The 22,969-nt window shown below is 36.4% G+C and overlaps 2 protein-coding genes across 2 annotated transcripts in view; one reads left to right on the top strand and one right to left on the bottom strand.

Annotated features, from left to right (window-relative positions):
• The window catches only part of LOC137403816 (trafficking protein particle complex subunit 10-like), a 49,357-nt gene that overhangs the window by 3,235 nt on the left and 23,153 nt on the right, over window positions 1-22,969 (top strand). Inside the window, exons 4-11 of the mRNA XM_068089872.1 lie at window positions 6,536-6,726; window positions 7,412-7,604; window positions 8,147-8,258; window positions 9,675-9,797; window positions 10,347-10,471; window positions 10,622-10,768; window positions 11,829-11,955; window positions 15,842-16,022. Of these exons, the coding sequence (XP_067945973.1) occupies window positions 6,536-6,726; window positions 7,412-7,604; window positions 8,147-8,258; window positions 9,675-9,797; window positions 10,347-10,471; window positions 10,622-10,768; window positions 11,829-11,955; window positions 15,842-16,022 (1,199 nt within the window). The remainder of the gene's footprint in view (window positions 1-6,535; window positions 6,727-7,411; window positions 7,605-8,146; window positions 8,259-9,674; window positions 9,798-10,346; window positions 10,472-10,621; window positions 10,769-11,828; window positions 11,956-15,841; window positions 16,023-22,969) is intronic.
• On the bottom strand, window positions 19,291-21,286 carry LOC137404119 (uncharacterized). The gene is made up of 3 exons (XM_068090272.1): window positions 21,203-21,286; window positions 19,388-20,338; window positions 19,291-19,329 (listed from the first exon to the last, which is right to left on the bottom strand). Exons 1-3 carry the CDS (start codon window positions 21,284-21,286, stop codon window positions 19,291-19,293), a joined length of 1,074 nt encoding a protein of 357 aa, XP_067946373.1.

The following is a 22,969-nucleotide window of genomic DNA, read 5'->3' as shown; positions in this document are numbered from 1 at the left end:
ACTAGTGCAAGTGCTTTGCTTAGTGCAACATAAAATGCTCTAGTGCAATGCCTAGTGCGGATTGGAAACTTTTTTATAAATGCACTAGTGCAAGTGCAGTGCCTAGTGCGACATAGTATGCACTAGTGCAGTGCCAAGTGCAGATTGAATATTATTATTTTCCTTTGATGGAGATGATGGCGATGGCATTATGTTTTACTTTAATATTGGTATTGAATATGGAACTTTGATATTTCTTTGCAATGTTGTTAACTTAATGTTGTCAAGCCTATCTAAATTTGAGACATTTAGCTGAGCTACATATGCCTGTATTAGCATCATCTGCTCCTGTAGAGCGTTTGTTTAGCCAGGCTGGTCGAATCTTCCGTGCAGATAGATCTAAACTGACTGACGCCAACTTTGAAAGGCTAATGTTCCTTCGGTCTAATAAACATCATCTCTGAACAATATTGCTTATCAATTTTGCCATCAATATGACTTACTGTTTACATGATACTGGTTTATCCAAGGATAGATTTTCTTGTTGTACATAGTACTATTAGTACATTTATGTAATAAGAAGTGAATTCTTCCATTCCATGCTTGCTTAGTATATTTAGTTATTGTAATTGTAATACATTGCACTATTTGATATCTGTTGTCATCTGCACTATTTAATATTGAGCATTATTGTAGGTCTATGGTTTGTTTGAAATTTTAGGTGAGGCTATTTTATTTGACAAATACATGGCTGACATCTTTTGCACGGCTATAATTGTACTATTGCAGTGGATAGCAGTAGATATCTGTTGATTAGCAAGCAATTCTTGCAGCTGCTATAGCAAAAAAGCTCATTGGTCTAGTGCCTAGTGAAGTTTAATAGTGAAGTGCCTAGTGCATTTATGATTTTACACTGCACTAGTGCTAGTGCAATGTCTAGTGCACAAGAATTTTTGCTATTGCAGTGCCTAGTGCATTTTTGACTTCACTTTTCGATGCACTAGAGCTAGTGCAGTGCCTAGTGCACAAGAATTTCTGCTAGTGCAGTGCCTGGTGCATTTTATATTATTACTATGCCATGCACTAGTGCTAGTGCAGTGCCTAGTGCATAAGAATTTCTGCTAGTGCAGTGCCTAGTGCATTTTATATTATTACTATGCCATGCACTAGTGCAGTGCCTAGTGCACAAGAATTTCTGCTAGTGCAGTGCCTAGTGCATTTTATATTATTACTATGCCATGCACTAGTGCTAGTTCAGTGCCTAGTGCACCTTACTGTCGTCTAGCCAGCAAATAGTGCAGTGCGCTCAATACTCACTAGTGGCCCCAAGCCTGCTAGTACATAGAATGTGTAGTACCTAGTACATGAATGTTTGAGTACTGCAAATATTCGGTATTGAAAGTGAGGGTACTTCATGTCTAAGCCTCAGCATAAAGAATTAATTCATTCCATTATTTGCTTCATGTCCAAACTATGATATGTTAAAATGAATATTCTTATAAGAAGACATTGTATTTTGGTTCACGCATTTTGAATCCCCAAAGACTTAAAGCACTTAAATTACATAATTTTTTTATTATATATTTCAATACATCAGAGTCTTGGCTTTCGAATGAGCCTATATTCAATACACAAAGAATAATAGAACTATGAAAAACGGGGTGTCAAAAGTCCTGCAAAAAAACACTTGGTTCAGGTACTCAATGTGTGGCGTCATAATTCTCATTTAGCCTTAGGTAGTCGATCCCTTTTGCTACCATTGAGGCTGCGTTTTTCTGTGACAATCGGTGCTGTTAAACCCAGAGACCGCTAATAATAAACTAAGATTCTAGATAATCAACAATGCCCGTGATCGTGCTAACGCCCGACCAATACAAACACATGTTCTGTGTTAATTAATTATGTTTCAATAAATGTACTGTCGTTGATAAAGGTAATGAAATTATATCGATTAAATTATGAGCTGCGGTTGCGTGGCCCTAGGACTAAATGTCAATCGCACTTTTGCGAGATCACTCACGCAATGCTTGAAATTAATTAGTCTCAGTCGTCACCCTTAACATCGCATTAAAAATAAAGAGCTAGTGCATAATATCATCGGGAAAATATAGTATGGTTCTTGAAGTCTGAGGAACTTATCATAGAAATAATATGTACATGGAGAACTAATGACACTGATTCATTTGTCATCTTCATTCGTTCTCTGGAGTTGTCCTACCTTCGCCTGCCACTAGCGTCATTATCGCCACTTTCGTAGTTGATAAATAAGCGATAAGAGCACACAACAACGAATATGAGAATTGTGACGTCACAATTTTCGAGACTATGCCAGTAAACTTTTTTTACGGTAAAGCTCTGGGGAAATCCTATAAATACCATCCAATGTCTGTCTCACCATGGCAAACAATAGCTCATTCGAAAGCCAAGACTCTGATGTATTAAAATATACAATAAAAAAATTATGTAATTCATGTGCTTTAACAATGAATAGTTCATGTTATAGCGTTAAAACTAATGCGTTATATAAAACTATTCTTTATTTAAGGAAGTAAATAGATAAAGTAATAATCTATTAAAAGAGGTGTTTATTGCTACTTCACCTTAACTTTAAAAGCAAGAGATTTACGATGTAGCCTCGACAACACGGTACGGGCTGGGAATTAATTTAGCTTAGATTATATGAACTGCGAATTCTATATTTGTTGTTTTTTCACTTTAAATTTTAAATGCATTTCGACTTATTATCATGTCTGATCTTTACATTTTCACTTATTATCATGTTTAATCTCTCTATTTTCACTTATCATGTCTAATCTCTCTATTTTCACTTATCATGTACAATCTTTCTATTTTCACTTATTATCATGTATAATCTCTCTATTTTCACTTATTATCATGTACAATCTCTCTATTTTCACTTATTATCATGTTTAATCTCTCTATTTTCACTTATTATCATGTCCAATCTCTCTATTTTCACTTATTATCATGTTTAATCCCTCTATTTTCACTTATCATGTCTAATCTCTCTATTTTCACTTATTATCATGTATAATTTCTCTATTTTCGCTTATTATCACGTTTAATCTCTCTATTTTCACTTATCATCATGTATAATTTCTCTATTTTCACTTATTATCATGTCCAATCTCTCTATTTTCACTTATTATCATGTTTAATCTCTCTATTTTCACTTATCATGTCTAATCTCTCTATTTTCACTTATTATCATGTATAATCTCTCTATTTTCGCTTATTATCATGTTTAATCTCTCTATTTTCACTTATCATCATGTATAATTTCTCTATTTTCACTTATTATCATGTACAATCTCTCTATTTTCACTTATTATCATGTTTAATCTCTCTATTTTCACTTATCATGTATAATCTCTCTATTTTCACTTATTATCATGTCCAATCTCTCTATTTTCACTTATTATCATGTTTAATCCCTCTATTTTCACTTATCATGTCTAATCTCTCTATTTTCACTTATTATCATGTATAATCTCTCTATTTTCGCTTATTATCATGTTTAATCTCTCTATTTTCACTTATTATCATGTCTAATCTCTCTATTTTCACTTATTATCATGTATAATCTCTCTATTTTCACTTATTATCATGTCTAATCTCTCTATTTTCTCTTATTATCATGTATAATCTCTCTATTTTCACTTATTATCATGTCTAATCTCTCTATTTTTACTTATTATCATGTATAATTTCTCTATTTTCACTTATTATCATGTATAATCTCTCTATTTTCACTTATTATCATGTATAATCTCTCTATTTTCTTTTATTACGATGTGTAATCTAAGTAAGCATTGTCTTCCTTCCTTTTATCGTTACAAGCATTCAACCTATTCTTCTAGAGAACCGCTGTATTAAAACATTTCATATTCACTCTTTCATATTTTTTGAACACTTAGAATCAAAGCATGGGAAGGAGAACTGCATACATATACGGTATACTGACTAGTTGTACTACCCGACGTTGCTTGGGTAATAAAAAAGTCTTTGCACAAAAAATTGATTTGTATTTAATATATTACACTATTTGCCATTCTTGAGACAAGTGTTTTGTGTAGTTAAAATAATTTAAGAAAAAATAAAAACAACTGTAAAAGTTTTTAAACTTTGTCAAACAACTGTAACTTTCAAACCTTATATCATTTGGAAAATGTTTGGTGCAGATCAAATAAATAAAAAAAAATAAAACAATTATAAAAGGGTTTAGATATAAGTGGGAAATAATTAGCAAGTAATAGCTAAATTAAGTCTGTTTTGCTACGATTACAATAAAAGATTATTTGGTCATAATACAATTAATACAAACTGAGAAAAAAATCCTGAATATGTTGAATTAATAAGAACAATTCTTGCATAGAAGTGTGTATAAAAAAGGTTACTGTTTCACCAGAACCTATTCGTCAAAACTTTGAATACGACGATACTGGTACTTCTCGATACTGGTACAAATGTGAAAATGAGATATCGGACTGTCTTTGTGTGAATGAACGAAGAGAGAATGTCGAAGCTGTTCTTATAAATGTCTGTGTGGGAAGAATTGGCCTTGATAGCATATATAGTAATTGAACCTTACGAAAAATATTTCCTAACTGGGGCATCGTAACATGTGGGTGCAGTGCTAAAATAATTAGTGTGTGGTTGCAGTATGTCGAATATGATAGGGTCTTGGATCATTACGTCTTGTATGGCTCAGTGGTAGAGCGCCTCTCGATACTGGCACAAATGTAAAAATGAGATGCCGTACTGGTTTTGTCTGACCGAACGGAGAGAGAATGGCAAGGCTCTTCTCACGGAGACAATATAGCTGTTCGCCTGAGAAGAATTGGCCTTGAACCCAGATATAGTAATTGAACCTTGCGAATAATATTTCTCAGCAGAGGCATCTAAAATATTAGCTAAAGCTGGACAATCACATCCACAAACGAATACACACACAAACTTTGAGAAATATATAGATTTATACTAGTTAATACATATATATATACTGATTTATACATACCGTAAAACCCTTTATCGAACGCCACTTCAATTTGACCGCCACCCTGAGAGAAGAGTTGGAAAATAGAGCGCCACTCTCTAATTGAACGTCACTTCCATTTGACAGCCACTTTGACAATTTTTGATCTTTACAAACCCATAATTATAAAATTGATCAGTAGAAAATAATGAGTCGCTTACATCAATAACAATTAATTATCTCATTGTACAGTTCCAAAGCTTTTCGTTTTTTTTTCATTAAAACTTTGAAAGCAACACCATAGAAATAATTATTAACTGTCTCAGGATATTAGTAGTTCCTTGTTTAATGTGGTTTTGATACTTCGAAGTACATGTACATATATACAAAAAACGGTTTACATTTCTGATGGTAGATGAACGACTAGTTTTGGGCCAAAGGTTACGTTTAGCAAACAAAACTTTTACGCGTTGCATTTGTGCTAAATGCAACACGTAAAAGTATTGCTATGCCAAAAAATTGTTTGATCGCTAATATCGACTAGTTTAGCAGTGCAAAAAAGGAGTTGAGGTCAGAAGACATTGTGGAAGGTATCGGACAACCAGAAGAAGTTTGTTACAGCGAACGCAACAATTAGAACGCAGCTATCTGAGCAAACGATGCAAATAATTTTCTTTTTAAAACGTTAATTTTTGTTTCTGCATGTAATATGAAGATGGTTCATTTATGTTACTTGTTTATGAATATATATTTGTATCATCTCATCGATTATCATGATATAACTTATAAATTTGCAGATTTATAGCATATTATTAAATAGCATTTTTGCGGTTATCTTAACGTGGCTTACAATTGATCGACGCTCATAACTCGTCTTCTATTGCACATAAAATGCTAGTTTTGGCTGCAAATTGTAGCCAAAATATCAATGAGTGCAACAAGCTGCTATTCAACATTGTTAAATATAGATACAAAATAAAAATATGCCTTCAAATTTAAAATAAAATGAAAAATTGAAAGTTGTAATAAATTGCAAAGCAAGTCACCAGCTATAATATCATTGCAGATTAATTGCAAGCAATACATAACAACTGGTAGAGATATTTCTCAGTTTTTCAATGTTTATTTGTTAAAAGATCTTTGACAAGTCGAAGATAAATTAGCAGGTTTATTACATCCAAGAAATATCGGTAGACCGATATGTTTAAAATCGGTCCACTTGAAAAAGAGGGCAAAATATAAGTACCATTCACTTTGCCTGCAAAAGGGCTAAATTTATTTTCCCAAAATTCTGACGAGCCATTTGAAAAATACACCGCCAGCCTCAATTTGACTGTCGCCACTAATTGACCGCCACTAAAGAGGAAAAGTTGAAAAATTGAGCACCATGGCGTTCAATTAGAGGTTTTATGGTATATACTGATTTACAACTCTGCAATACTTAAAATTGCTTCCTGCGTTTGAGAGAACTATTTTTTAATTTTGACGTGATATATCAAAATTTTCATATTTGATGTCAATTACAAATTGATATTAAATTGCGTATTCTCTCGTCTTTAGGACATTGACACTTACAAAAAGAAAGTGAGAGATGACCTCTTTATGTGGCAGTCAGCACTGAAGGCCTTGTCAATTCTCGACTGGCTTATCATCGTTGTGGTCCGTGATGAGAACAAAGTGAAAAGCAAGATTTTACGAACATCCGTTTATGATAAGGTGAAGAGTGAGTATGGATCCAGGGGCTCTGGCAGGTCAGTATGAACTTTACTATCTGTTTCTTTTCCTTGCATCCTGCACTATGCATCACACCTTCCATTTTTTGGTTAGTTTTCAATAATTTTTCTTATGGGCTGGTTACACAGATTGATGCTTCAAGCTACCTGTACACTAATCGATAGTCTGTTATTAACCTTTGGCGTCTTATTTTGGCTGATAATTGACTTCACAAATGAATACGTTAACCTTTCTACACTATCTGGTGATTTGAGCCCATCAACCTAGCTACACTGTTTAGTGAGATGAACACATCCACCTATCTACACTGTGTACATCCACATTCATGTAGATAAATGTACATGTATGTTCAGTGTTTGTGTTCGGTCTATGTTAATGTATGTACATAGATTTACATACAGTAGATAGCGTTAAGGGACTGCATTATATATTATATTGGGCTGAAAAAACTTTCCTTTGTTTTGTGACTACAAGGTTTTGCTATAAAGCCCTTGCTATAAAGCTCTTGCTATAAAGCTCTTGCTATAAAGCTCTTGGTAGATTTTGTTAGCACAGCACTTCTTGTGAAGTAAATGATTGCAAGTAGAAACTGTATATAATTTCTGCTTTGGGCGATTAGCTTAGGTTTAAAGTTATTTGCCAGCTACCGGCTCAGGTAATAATGTTGGTAGTTGTCTTCTCACGTTGACAGGGTATTTTTAGGTGTATATTATTCCCAGAGCCTTTTCGAAATGATACCAAATCAGAGACGTGGATAACCGTTATCTCTCGTATACAGGAGTTCATGTTAGCCTCCTTTAGCCGAGTTATCTCTAAATTTGAGGATGCAATGAGGCTGGAGCGAGAGAGGAGGAATGAGGAGAGCTGGACATTTGCTAAATATTTCATGTTGCAGGTACCGTAGTGAGGTCGTGTAGATTTACTTCAAGGACAGTGCTGAGCAAAACTGTGTGCTTTTCATTTAAATTTAATTGCAGCTGAATAAAAATGTATGAGTTGCTGATAAGTTATAAAAAGCTGAACTAATAGAGATGTCTACCTGACTGGGTTATCTACAAAACCATCTAGCAAGGCAGGACCGGTGTGGCCTTGCGTGTCTCATGAATTTTACCTACGTTATATTACATCTTGAGAACTTTCTCCTATGTACCAATAATTTATGTGTGAGAGATGTAGTGTAGGTTTAGAGGTGTAGCGCTAAAGTGTTCTGTAAGCTGTATGACTAACGAGTTGACTAGAGACCTTCCTCTTACGTTTCGGTAAACAGCTCAGACTTAAAGAGCAGACATCATACTACAGCTATTATAGATTTACAAGTCTCTACAAGCTTTGAACAGATTAAGCAATTGGAGTAGTCTACCCTCGTGCTGTTGACACTCTCATGTACCTAAGAACTGGTCCGAGGGCGTGTAACTCAAGATTCTTATTGTCTGACAGGAGTCCCTTGCGAAGTTCTACAGTGTGGTGGAACTGTATGAAGATGCCCTCGTGCAGTACGATGAGTTGGATGCACTCTTTGCCCAATTTATTGTTAATCACTCAGTGGGAGGTGAGTATCAGCTACTGTGACTAGTTCTGAGGCTAATATATCTTTATCTGTGACTAGCTCTGAGGCAAATATATCTGTATCTGTGACTAGCTCTGAGGCTAATATATCTGCATCTGTGACTAGCTCTGAGGCTAATATATCTGCATCTGTGACTAGCTCTGAGGCTAATATATCTGCATCTGTGACTAGTTCTGAGGCTAATAGTAATATATCTGCAAAGTGTGTTCATTTATGAGTTTATGGTAAAGACACCAGCAAAGCTTGGGGAAAATGTCCAGTCAGTGGCTGCTATTCCAGCCTACGCTAATTAAAGCTATTGTTTGAGCTAGTATGTAGTGACGGCTCCGTAATAATAGGTTTCATCATTTTATAGATTTTATGTTTATGGCTCGAATCTTGATTATCTGGTTGTACCTCTACATACGAGCCTAATGCATTTAGGGACTGGACTCATGTATCATTTTCTTGTATCTTAAAGCAATATTTCCTCTATAAAATAACTAAATTCAAATTAATCCGTTCCCATCCTTTGACAAAAACTATATAAAAACAGGGTAGTACAATGAAAAACGTCTTTTTTAGGGTTTTATTTCACTACCTTTACTCCTAAAGTACCCAATACCTATTTAGTGGGAAGTGTCTGCTATAAAATGTAACATTATTATGTACAGTAATGCATGGAGTTCTTACCTTCGAGACAGACGGTAGTTGCTAATGGTGTGAGAGAGACTTAATGGCAACACATTCAGTACACTACACTTTGGTGATGCTATATAACGTAAACTTTATATTTACATCAAATAATTTAACTTACTAAACACAACCTTAAAGATAAGTTTTATTCTTACAGTAAACTTACTTCCACTTTTGTCTTCATTTTCACTTATTTATTGCCCTCTTCCGGTCTGGCACTTTTCGTCTCATCACTTTAGCCTTTTTAAAATTTTCTCAAACTGATCTGACAAGAAATACCTAACGATGTTGTTTCCTAAAACGGCCTCTCGCCTACTTGGCCGCATTTCAAGGCAAAAACTTGGTCAGAGTTTCACTGGTATCTCAAATTTTTCGAATATCGAGGTACGACTGTACCTGGAAACCATGTTAAAAGAAAAAGTGGCGTGGTCGGTTGCAGGCTCCGTATCAGATGGCTGCCTTTGTTAGCGAGTCTACGAAACCAAATTAGTTTGATTAATAGTTGACGATTAATTGTTGTTAATATCTATCCATTGTATCTCATTCTGTCACGTCTTTGAATATCGTGTCTTTGAATAACTGATCATGGCAGCTTTTATGGAACTATAATAGTCAAGTTTACTAGATTATTTGTCATGGCAGAGATGTCTTACTTCTCATTTTGTCACCGTAGAGTTATTTGATTGGCAATAGCATGTGTATGTTATGCATACATTATTATAGCTAAGACGGCCTGGCTGATTCCGTACACTCAATTGGCCAGTGGCTGGGAGGGGGTGTCCATGTCCACAGACATCAACTTGTACAGACGCATGTTGATCAGTGAAGATAAGCCAAGCCTACTTGGTTAGTAACTTTATGTAACTAGGTTAGTCTGAATATCTATTTATTTGAGAGTAGAGTAGATACATTTGTATACTCTGTATAGTTGTTAGTAGAGTCTTGATATAAACATATACATTATATAGTTGGTAGTAAAGCTTTGATATAAACATATACATTGTATAGTTGGTATTAGAGCTTTGATATAGACATATACATTGTATAGTTGGTATTAGAGCTTTGATATATACATATACATTGTATAGTTGGTATTAGAGCTTTGATATAGACATATACATTATATGGTTGGTATTAGAGCTTTGATATAGACATATACATTATATAGTTGGTATTAGAGCTTTGATATAGACATATACATTGTATAGTTGGTATTAGAGCTTTGATATAGACATATACATTGTATAGTTGGTATTAGAACTTTTACATATATATAGACATTGTATAACTGGTAGTAAATATTTTACATAGACATCTACATTGTTCTAATGTAGTAGCTCATTTAATGATTAATTAGTTGTCTTTGTGGTTTACTTTTGGATTTGTCTTCTCTAGACTTGAGGAACTACATGTTCAGTAGGCAATGTGAGCTGCTGATAAGATTGGAGCGACCTTCTGAGCTAACCAGCAGGTCCATCAAGTTTGTACACAACACTATCCATGAGCTCGGGCTTCTCGAGGTCAGATGTCTCCCTTTAGCCCAACACGCTGCATTACTGCACTTTCTTGTTTGTTGGTTCGAATACGTTTCTCTTGTTTGCTGTTTTTGTCGCGTTCCCACTAGATGCTGATGGGTTCAGAATTATGTTTGTAATATAGAGCTTTTGCAGGTGTCAATGCCTTCTGGGGCTATATCTACTTGGGTATTTCTTACCTGCAAGGAGTTGCTCTCAGTCTGTGAGCCCTTCAAGGACACACTGGGGATGGAAGTGTACTCCACATACACTTCTCCTCTTTGGACCTGTCTACAAGCTGTCGTAAGCGTCAACTTTTGCATCGCTTACTTCTATAGTCTATATTTTAGACACGAGGAAACACGAGTAGTGTTGTTATCTATCATATACCTGCCTTACTACTCTGTTATATTCTTACCTGCACTCTGCATATGACTCATTCATGTCCCCTCACCTCGTGTTCTTCTGCACTTCTTGCCGTTGTCTTCAATTTTGTGGGCAGACCTTTATTGTCAAGTTTACACCCCTATCCTCTATACAAACCTCTATTGCAGCTGTTTTTATGCAACACGTTTGTATACATCCCCTCTCCACATCTTCCGCATATGTAAGCTTGTTATATTCAGGACATCTTTGTTTGCAGCACCACTATAGCCACCTTTGGGTGTGGTCTCGGATTTTTCTCGACATATCCATCGGTAGATATGATGTACAGCTACTCTTTACATATCCATCTATAGATATGATGTACAGCCACTCTTTACATATCCATCTATAGATATGATGTACAGCTACTCTCTACATATCTATCTATAGATGTGATGTACAGCCACTCTTTACATATCCATCGGTAGATATGATGTACAGCTACTCTTTACATATCCATCTATAGATATGATGTACAGCCACTCTTTACATATCCATCTATAGATATGATGTACAGCCACCCTTTACATATCCATCTATAGATATGATGTACAGCTACTCTCTACATATCCATTTATAGATATGATGTACAGCTACTCTCTACATATCTATCTATAGATGTGATGTACAGCCACTCTTTACATATCCATTTATAGATACGATGTACAGCCACTCTCTACATGTCCATCTATAGATATGATGTACAGCCTCTCTCTACATATCCATCTATAGATATGATGTACAGCTACTCTCTACATATCCATCTATAGTTGTGATGTAAAGCCATTCTTTGCATATCCATCTATAGATATGATGTACAGCCACTTTCTGCTTATTCATCTATAGATGTGATGTACAGCCACTCTTTACATATCCATCTATAGAGATGATGTACATATCTTCGCATGGCTGTACTTACATAAAACTACTTTTGTAGACTCACAAACTTGGATCTCTCTGTGGTCTGTTTCCTGGTACTGTGCCGACTTCCCAGGAACTACACTCAGTGGTAGAGCTTGTATCTGGTATATCTGGAAGTTCGACAGCCAGCAAGGGTGTTTCTCGTAAGTCCTGTTTGTCTCCATATATATACATTTAGTTGTGAGTGTCATGATTGCTCAACTTTTCATGCGACCAGCAGGTCAAGGCCATTTACTACACTATGTTTCATGCGACCAGCAGGCCAAGGTCATTTACTACACTATGCTTCATGTTACCAACATGTCAAGGTCATTTACTACACTATGTTTCATGCGGCCAGCAGGTCAAGGTCATTTACTACACTATGACTTCGATGGTTGTAACTTACTGAAGCATCAGTTGTTAAAGCGAATAGCAAACTATGAATTGCTACTTTGAATTTATTTGTCTCGAAAAATCATATAGAGATGGTTGATTTACCATCTTGGAAATCTAACAGTACGCCAACAGTCGTGAGAATTTGTCATAATGCCCCAAACATGAATTCGCTGATTTCTTCTTTTTGAGACGCTTGCCAGAAGGTGTTTGAAATTCACCATAAATCACTTGGAAACTATTTGGACATTGCTATTGGTATTGTTGTTATTGGTATTGTTGCTATTGGTATTGTTGCTATTGGTATTGTTGGCATTGTGAGCAAGTTTGGTATTCAGAAATGATATAAAAACATTTAAATGGCTTCTGACAATCTGTAAGTTGCTAAAATAATAATGAAATTGTTTTGATAAGCCTCATGAACATTCACTCTACATAGATATAACATTTGAGCCATTTTTTGGCCCTAAGTGGATAACTTTATATAAAACAGGATGATGAATTATATTGATTCCATTGTTTGTTTATTTTTGTGTTTTTACCGACTAGCAAAAAGATTAGTTAGTCTGAAGATTCTACCTTAAATTAAAGTTTTTCATGTTTATATTTGACTGATATGATAGTGACTCGTACGGTAGTGACTCGTACGGTAGTGACTCGTATGATAGTGACTCATACGATAGTGACTCGTATGATAGTGACTCGTATGATAGTGACTCATACAATAGGGACTCGTATGATAGTGACTCGTATGATAGTGACTCGTACGGTAGTGATTCGTACGATAGTGACTCGTATAATAGTGACTCGTACAATAGTGACTCGTACAATAGTGACTCGTATGATAGTGACTCGTACGATAGTGACTCATACGATAGGGACTCGTACGATAGTGACTCGTATGATAGTGACTCGTACGATAGTGACTCGTACAGTAGTGACTCATACGATAGTGACTCGTACGATTGTGACTCGTATGGTAGTGCTCTAGTGACTTGTTACTGCTGTAAAGTGGTGTTTTAGATGTTTCTAAACAGTTGCTACAAGTTCATTGCTAATTTCAATGCATCATGTGTAGAATCAAAAGTGAGAAATTTCACACAGTTTTTACTGCACTCATGTGCGCACTTTAACAGGAAGAGAGTTGAACAAGCTCATGTAGTCTGCTGGTTAACTAGTATGCTGTGTTTTCAGGTACGATGCTCTGTGCCGTCGTATTAAAGATGAACGATGCTCTGTGCCGTCGTATTAAAGATGAACGATGCTCTGTGCCGTCGTATTAAAGATGTACGATGCTCTGTGCCGTCGTATTAAAGATGAACGATGCTCTGTGCCGTCGTATTAAAGATGTACGATGCTCTGTGCCGTCGTATTAAAGATGTACGATGCTCTGTGCCGTCGTATTAAAGATGTACGATGCTCTGTGCCGTCGTATTAAAGATGTACGATGCTCTGTGCCGTCGTATTAAAGATGTACGATGCTCTGTGCCGTCGTATTAAAGATAAACTTAGACAAAATCTTATTAGATTTTATCAACAAGTATTGACATTTTCTATTGAGGGGATCTGACTACCAAGATCATTTGAACTTGTTTTGGATGCTTGAGGGGATCTGACTACCAAGATCATTTGAACTTGTTTAGGATGCTTGAGGGGATCTGACTACCAAGATCATTTGAACTTGTTTTGGATGCTTGAGGGGATCTGACTACCAAGATCATTTGAACCTGTTTTGGATGCTTGAGGGGATCTGACTACCAAGATCATTTGAACTTGTTTTGGATGCTTGAGGGGATCTGCCTACCAAGATCATTTGAACTTGTTTTGGATGCTTGAGGGGATCTGACTACCAAGATCATTTGAACTTGTTTTGGATGCTTGAGGGGATCTGACTACCAAGATCATTTGAACTTGTTTTGGATGCTTGAGGGGATCTGACTACCAAGATCATTTGAACTTGTTTAGGATGCTTGAGGGGATCTGACTACCAAGATCATTTGAACTTGTTTTGGATGCTTGAGGGGATCTGACTACCAAGATCATTTGAACTTGTTTTGGATGCTTGAGGGGATCTGACTATCATTTGAACTTGTTTTGGATGCTTGAGGGGATCTGACTACCAACAAGTTTTGAACTTGTTTTGGATGCTTGAGGGGATCTGACTACCATTTGAACTTGTTTTGGATGCTTGAGGGGATCTGACTACCATTTGAACTTGTTTTGGATGCTTGAGGGGATCTGACTACCAAGATCATTTGAACTTGTTTTGGATGCTTGAGGGGATCTGACTACCAAGAAGTTTTAAGATTAAAATCAACAACACTTTATCTGGTTAAAACACTCACGAGAAAAATACGTGCAGAATGACATCACTAGTTGCTATCGTTGCTGTAGTTGATATCAGCTATTGTGTTATAGTTGCACTGTTACGTGTCTCTCTTCCCCGTCGGTCTCCTTACAACTATAGATGCCACAATCACATTTTCACTAGATCTGAGTGTTTTAACAATGATCAAGTTTCATCAATGTTAGTCTTGAAACATTCTGGCAGTCAGATTGTCTCAAACACCAAAAGCAACCGCAAATACAGTGGAACCTCGGTTTTCGAATGACTCGCAGTTCGAACAAATCGGAGTCTGAACAAAAAATTTGATAAATTCTTGCTTCGTAGTTCGAACAAAAATCGGAGTTCGAACGCCGGTACGACGCGTGGGTGCGTACGTGAGGGTGGGATGCTGAGCGGCGTACGGTTGTAGATCGCTCTCTCCGTGACCAACTGTTGTCGCATTGTCCGAGATTAAACAAATGTATAGCAAATAGGCCGAGTTACAGAATTTCGTCGAACTCCACCACCCCGATAAAGCTGCAGCCACCAGAGTCATCAATGACTTTAACGACACTATCATGAACCACTTCCGAAAAGTGCTAAAAAGAAGGCAGAAGCAAGTGTCATTGGATAGATATTTTAAGAGAAAAGAACATCCTGTAGTCGAGTAAAAAATCCTATTCATAATTCCTTTCTTTATCCTTTTTTTTATTTTTACACATTCATGTTAGCGTAATCTTTCGTATGGAAGATTACGACAGCGCGAACATACGATTAGCCTGGGTTATGTTTATGTTATTTGTGTCTTTGCCATTTTGCTTAACAATTTTTGAGATATACATTGCTTTTTATGTGTTGGTCAGCATTTTAATGTGCAATTTCATGCATAAAATAATGTATAAAATACTAAAAAGGTAAACATTCAGGGTGTTGGAACGGATTAAAACTTATATATATTAATTCTAATGGGAAAACCTGTTTCGGATCTCAAACAACTCAGTTTTCGACCAACCTTCTGGAAAGGATTGTGTTCGAGAACCGAGGTTCCACTGTAATAGGAAAAATGTCGATACTTTCTGATAAACTCTAGTAAAGCTCTATGATTAAGATCTATTTAATGAGAGTAATTCAGAGTACTCTATGGCTGTCGATAATGCTCTAGGCATAATTTATAATAATTCATAGGCATAATAATAGTTCATTCTTTATAAAATGGTGGCTTGTCTTTTCCTCTCTCAGTATAGTCACGTGTATACAACCATTGTTGTCTGATGTACCGTTTTGCATGACAAGCATTCGTTTCTTAACACTTCAATACGAACACACAGGAGAAGAGAGTACACAGGCTGATCTGCGGCCCCGGGAGATGCTAAGGAAGGTGCTGTCTTCGCCTGCTGACTTTAGAGATTACTATGTGCAGCTGACAGAGCTCACCATGGGTACACTGAAATACATCGGTCACACCCGCATGGCCAAAATACTTGGGCAACAGCTTGCCAAGTTTTACATGTGAGTTAGCCACAGCGGTAAATACCTTCACTTTTGATTGCTGACAGACCAATTCTCTTGCTGCCACTTGATAATTAGATACACCCGCAATAACGTTAGCACAATAGAGTCTCAGCAATGCTGACAGTAGCGCTAAAGGTGCGTTTACACCAGGCCGATTTGTCGGAGTTGTTTCAACTCCGACAAAATCGGCCTGGTGTAAAAGGCAAATCGGTTGTAAAAACTGCATCGTCTCCGTCAAAGACACAAAATCGGTGAAATGCTACATACTATGTTGGTCCGATTTTGACGGCCGTCCTTGTCGGAGTGAAACAATAAATTGACCAATCATATCTCGTAAAATTGCAAAACTTCGCAATTGCGCGGGTAATATCATTAGCAATCGTAGCAATCATAAAACATGGCTGTTTATTCCGTTGTTCCTAAAGATCAGTTAAAATTAGCATTGAAAACACTGAGCTCTGAGCAGTTAATCACAGAGTTACAGCCACGGTTCTACATATGGAACCATACGCATCCGGAGCATTTTTCACGGGCTCAAGGACAGTATGTGGATTTAGCCAAGTCGCTGAACAGTACAGGTTAGTAGGTCTAGCAATAGTGCGCAGTGTAGTGTTATCTATTGTGTAAACAGCTGATCTAGCAAAGGTAGTAAACATGTAGTAATTAAAAATTATTAATGTTTATGTTAATAGTTTGTTTATTACAACAAATTTAATAATGATCGCTTTTATTTGAACCCTCGTCAAACTGCAACCTATTTTCATCAATGCTGATGGTTTTATTAGAGATCACTCTCGTTGGTTTACCTACACAAGAATTCAATGTGTTAATTATTTATTTAGTTTTTTGTCTCATTTTAGTTCAAATTGTCAAAGCCAAGTATCAAGGGCTACGCACGTACTGGCTTAAAGAATACAAAAAAGTCCTCAGTTCCCAGAGGTCAGGTGCAGGGGCTGGAGATACTTATCAACCTTCTTGGCCATACTACACCAGCCTAATGTTTCTAGCAGCGACGGTGCATGTCAATCAGACTGAGTCGAGTATTGAGATGCCTAGTGAAGGTACGTAGTTCATATAGAGAGTTTTATTATTTGTACATGGTACATGTAACAATACCCACGCTACTGTATGACAAATCGACAACTAACTCATATTCGTCATCTTTTTCAGCACCCACAGACTCAGCCAGTCAAGCTGACATGAATAAATCCGATTCAGCAGTGTTAGCTGTACCAATTGCCTCGTCTCCCAGTCTCGAGGAAATGAATGGTGATAGTGCGCCTGAAACTGCAGTTCAGCCATCCCGGTCGCTCAAGCGCAAGAGGGCGGAGTCTGAAGAAACCAGAGCTAAAACCTTAAAAGCGATAACAGACACTATGATGACAGTGCAGGAGAGTAGGAACCCAAAATTGGATGAGTATGACTATGCTGGCAAGATGATTGCTGAGCAGCTCCGCCAAATCTCAAATAAACAAGTAGCCTCGACCACATTGTTGAAGATTCAACAAATTCTTCATGAAGCTCGGTTTCAAGAGCAACCACCGGCACCTATATATGGCCAATCAACCGAAGCGGACACTGATCCGAGCTATTTAATATTATAGTACTAACAAGTTTTCATATAATCATAAACTTATATTTTCTGCATATATATACCTTTTTTATGGGAATACTAAACTTCTCATGTACAACATGGTTACCTACTGTTCATTTGGTCCATAACCATATATTATATATTGAATGTATCCCTTTTTGTCCTTATTTTAAATATGTAAATCAAACAGTTTATAAAATTATGTATTTAAATAACTATGTAGGCTAAAATCTGAACATTTCATTTTTTTAATTTGCAACATTTCAAAAAATTGAAATGATCAGAATTCAGCCTACATAATTATTAAAAAATATAATCTAACAGCTGCTTTGTTTATATATGTGAAACAAGGACAAAAATAGGAGTAATTCAACATATAATTTATGGCCATGGACTAAGTTTACTATGGCGCCTTACAGTGCCTCGCCTTGCGCGTTCACAACTCGAGTTGTACAACTCGAGTTGCACAACTCGAGTTGTGAACACGCAACGCGACTTTTCAAAAGTAAGGTGCAATATATCGGTATTACGGTAGCATAACCGTAGATCTAGTTATATTAACAATGGTACATCAATAGGCACCCGTTAGCTAATAGAAATTAAACTGTATGTACTGTAAAACTAGAGCTAATAGCGAATTATTAGAATTATACTGTGCCGAGTTTGCAACTCGAGTTGTGCAACTCGAGTTGTACAACTCGAGTTATATTTACAAACTCGAGTTGTACAACTCGAGTTGCAAACTCGGCACAGTATAATTCTAATAATTCGCTATTAGCTCTAGTTTTACAGTACATACAGTTTAATTTCTATTAGCTAACGGGTGCCTATTGATGTACCATTGTTAATATAACTAGATCTACGGTTATGCTACCGTAATACCAGTATATTGCACCTTACTTTTGAAAAGTCGTGTTGCGCGTTCACAACTCGAGTTGTGCAACTCAAGTTGATCAACTCGAGTTGTGAACGCGCAAGGCGAGGCACTGTAAGGCGCCATAGTTTACAGACTATATTTACAGTGGATGACAAAGTTTGTAAATGAGATTTTTAGTTTTTTAGAAACGTGGTCCAGTTTATTTTGCACACCACTGTATATGTCATAAGTGTGTGATAATATTTTTACACAGATCAATAGGACTCAAATATTCAATAAACATGCACTTTACAAACTGTCTGTACCATTGAGCAAAATGTTAACTGCTGTACGGTAGATGGCAAACACCGTAATTGCTTCCATAAAAAATGAGCTCTTGTAGTGTTGGTTGATGTACATCGAATATAATAACTCATCAATCCATGACTGCGTTACCATTGCTTGACAGATCTAAAACATAGGTAATTCTCATTCACTACTGCAAGAGACAGTCTTAAATATGCTCACCAAACTACAGGTGAACCGTGTGAAAAATTTTGAAATTATTGCAATTATTTGTATCCCTGCACACAAATTGCTGATGAGAAATGTCAGAACACAAGAGATGAATTTCAAGCAGCCTAGTTATAAAATGCTTTAAAATCAAGCTCACCTGTATCATTGTAACAATGCGTACCCTCTCTGCCACCAGACTGCTCCATCTTTGTTGAGATAATCACAATACTGTTCCCGAACCATCTTAGCAGCTTCAGTTGGTCTAACGGGTCGAGCTTCAACACTAGGTATAGTGTCTGCTAGATTAAACGGTTCTCGAGGTAATGGTGGCACTGTTCCTTCAGGAGGATGGCAAGAACTACGAATCAGATTGTGCAGAGCGCAGCAAGCCAATACAATGGTTCTAGTTTTATCTGGCTGAAGGTCAATGCGACGAAGTAAAATTCGCCATGTCGAAGAGAGAATTCCAAATGAGTTTTCAATTAGTCTTCTAACCCGTGACAACCGGTAATTAAAAATTCTTCTCTCATCTGTCAAAACCCTTTTCGGGTATGGTCGCATCAAGTGAGATTTTAAAGGAAAGGCCTCATCGGCTAGTATTACATAAGGTAAAGGTTCTTTACACCCTGGCAGCAAGCGGGCAGGCGGTACGTTAATATTATTGCTGGTCAATGATGCCTGCAGCGTACTGACTTCAAAAACACCTCCATCTGAAGCTCGACCTTGTGCCCCAACATCAACATACGTAAAAGAGTAATTGGCGTCACACATAGCCAGCAAGATAATTGATTCCTGTCCCTTGTAGTTATGGTACTCAGACCCAGCACGCCAAGGCTTGTTCATCATCACATGTTTGCCGTCAAGGGCACCAATGGCATTTGGGAAATTCCATTTCTCTTCCAAATCAGTCGAGATGTTGAGCCATTCTTGCACACTAGACGGAGTTTTAATAAAGTCGTCTTTTAAACAATTGTATATTGCTCTTGAAGTCTCGGAAATTATTTGTGATAAGCTTGCAACTGAGATATACCATTCATAATGCAGTTGAGTTAAACTAGAGCCGGTAGCTAAATATCTCAGTGTTACCATCAATCTTTCTTCGGCAGTAATAGCTTCTCTATAGTGGGTATCTAGCTTCTTTATTTCTAGCTCCACTTTCGATAAAACTAAGCAAAACTCTTCTTTAGACAATCGGAAATAATTTTGGAACGTGCCAACCCGGTTGGACGGTAGCTTGTCATCGCCAGTAGCATCGATTAGCTTGGGCACAGTTGAATAAAAAGCACCATGTATGGTACGTGATCCAGTAATTGGACCGACCCATGGTTTACCCTTTCTCAAATCTTCCTACAAATATACAGAACATGCAGTAGTACAATCATGTGAAAAGTCGGTTTGGGTCACAAACCGAGGAAAGATTTTCCCGAAAATTAATAGGCAATATATATATATATATATATGAGCAACCTTTATTGTGATAATCAATAGTCATATTTTACAATATGTTTTCCACAAGGTACCACAGCTAGTAAACTAACTAAAAAGCAATGTACAACAAAAAGTATTGTTTAAACAAAAATTGGACAAACAAAAAACTCCGTGAAAATAGTTATGCATATCTATGACAACAAATTTCTAGTTATGAAAACAACCAACGTATAATGTTAAAATAGGTAAGACTAGATGGTTAATGGTATTATTGGTCAGAGAATAGTAGGTGTAGTTTGAGTTTGGTTTTAAAAGATTTTACAGGTGTTGTAGGGTAGAACACATGTAGGCCATATATAAGATAAGAATGGATAAAATTATAGTAATATAGTTTGGCAATATCAAAGTTCATAAGATGACGAATGTTATAAAATAAACGTAGGTTAGATGATGTTATTTGACATGAATGAGATGTGGTCTGGTTGATGACAAAGCCAAGTAGTTTAAAAGTAGATTGCCTTGTTAGGGTACTGTCGAATATAGAAACTGTCAGAGGGAAATGCAATGGTGGATTTACTAAGATATAGTGATATTTCGATAAATATTAGCAATATTTTTTCTAACGGTTTGTCTAACCGGGTACAGTGACAATTAATAAAATTATGTAAATTGAAACATTGATGAAAAACCGTAAACAATATTGTTAAATTAAATGTTAACAATATGAATAGCTTAAATAATTGACTATACAATGTATATCCAAATTAAAATATGCGCACGTACCTGTTTTTCTTCGACTTCATCTAAAATTATAACGGCTGCAGCTGCAGCACAACATAGTAGTAAATCGTCGTTGTCTTGTTCCATCCTTGAAAAAAATTACTTTTGACGAACTAAATTATTACTATTGTTACTATAAGAATTATGGTAAGTTGAAGCTGTGTGGGCGTGCTATGAATCAATGGCAAGGTTATCGTTTCCGTTTATGGTGATAAGCGCTCAAAATGGATTAGGTATCGATGTTGTATTTAATTGGTTAAAATAGTGACCCATTTTGTATAATCGGAGTTGGAGTTGGTCCGGTGTAAAAGCCTCTGCAAAAACGTATTTCAAATCGTAGACAGACTAGAAGCGGTTCCAACTCAGATTTCGTCGGAGTTGAAACAACTCCGACAAATCGGCCTGGTGTAAACGCACCTTAAGTTGTTCACTTTAAAATCATACGATGCTTTGCAGTTGGAGTTGGTTTACTTGCCGCGTTTCAAATGTCAAAACTCGAGGTTCAGTGATTATTGCACAATAATCTATAAGCATGATTTCCTGTGTCAAGATATGCCAAGAGTAGTCGTATTAAGCATATGTAATTCTTGTCTCTCTCCATACCTTTCGCTCTCTCTAGTCCAGACAGGAAGATTAGTCTTTCAATATGTTTGATTGATTGAGCTAATCTTATATCTCGCATATTTTTGCACTAACTGGTACGACATTTGCTCGTGGAATGAAGAAATGTGATGCATACCACACACTGTTAATCGTATCTTGCCAGATATGCCTACACGGTCATGTAGCAATATTTTTCTGTCATACACCTGTGCCAATTCGTAATTTGATGATATCTATTCTAATGGTAAGTTCTCATGGGTGATAAATATAAATAGTCTTTGTTCCTGCTAGTGCTGGCAACCGGCTAAAGGTGCCTCATCATCTTTGATTAGAGAATGCTTTTTCTCTCTCACAGCCGCAGCCGATATTCATCTGCCAATTGACTATTCTTTGCCACGCAGCGTTTCATCTGTATATTTTTGTGAACAGTTGACAAATATTTGCAGCACCACGGATCATGCTTTTGTTGGTAAATATTAGCAGTATGTCTCTATGCTCTCACTCGATTTCGATGGGCTCATCGTATTGGTTATCTACTATATACCCATAGTATATAACCAATACGATACAAAATACGATACCATAGTGGCATAGTATATAACCAGTACGATACAAAATGTGATACCCATAGTATATAACCAATGCGATACAAAATGTGATATCCGTAGTATATAACCAATGCGATACAAAATACGATACCCATAGTATATAATCAATACGATCCAAAATGGGATACCCATAGTATATAACCAATGCGATACAAAATGTGATACCCATAGTATATAACCAATACGATACAAAATACAATATGCGTGGTATATAATTAATACGATACAAAATACGATACCCATAGTATATAACCAATACGATACAAAATACGATACCCACAGTATATAACCAATACGATACAAAATATGATACCCATAGTATATCACCAATACGATAAAAAATATGACACCTATAGTATACAACCAGTACGATACAAAATACGATACCAATAGTATAGTACCAATACGATACAAAATACAATACCCATAGTATGTAACCAGTATGATATGTTTTTGTACAGACGATAAGAATCTGTTTGCCCACCATTTTCATCAGAATTCATGAGACGCAAGTTAAATTACAACATCTTTTTTAAACAAAGCATTTACTTGCGGAGCC

This window comes from Watersipora subatra, chromosome 9 (genome assembly GCF_963576615.1).
Source record: "Watersipora subatra chromosome 9, tzWatSuba1.1, whole genome shotgun sequence".
Classification (NCBI taxonomy): Eukaryota; Metazoa; Bryozoa; class Gymnolaemata; order Cheilostomatida; family Watersiporidae; genus Watersipora; species Watersipora subatra.
The sequence above is the reverse complement of the archived record's forward strand: the minus strand, read 5'-3'. Positions and strand labels throughout refer to the sequence as shown.

Coding starts and splice junctions, on each gene's coding strand:
- LOC137404119 (XM_068090272.1), bottom strand. CDS start 21,286: ATGGAACAAGACAACGACGATTTACTACTATGTTGTGCTGCAGCTGCA. Junction 20,339..21,202: donor ATGAAGTCGAAGAAAAACAG/GTACGTGCGCAT, acceptor GTATATTTGTAG/GAAGATTTGAGAAAGGGTAA. Junction 19,330..19,387: donor CAGATAAAACTAGAACCATT/GTATTGGCTTGC, acceptor ATCCTCCTGAAG/GAACAGTGCCACCATTACCT.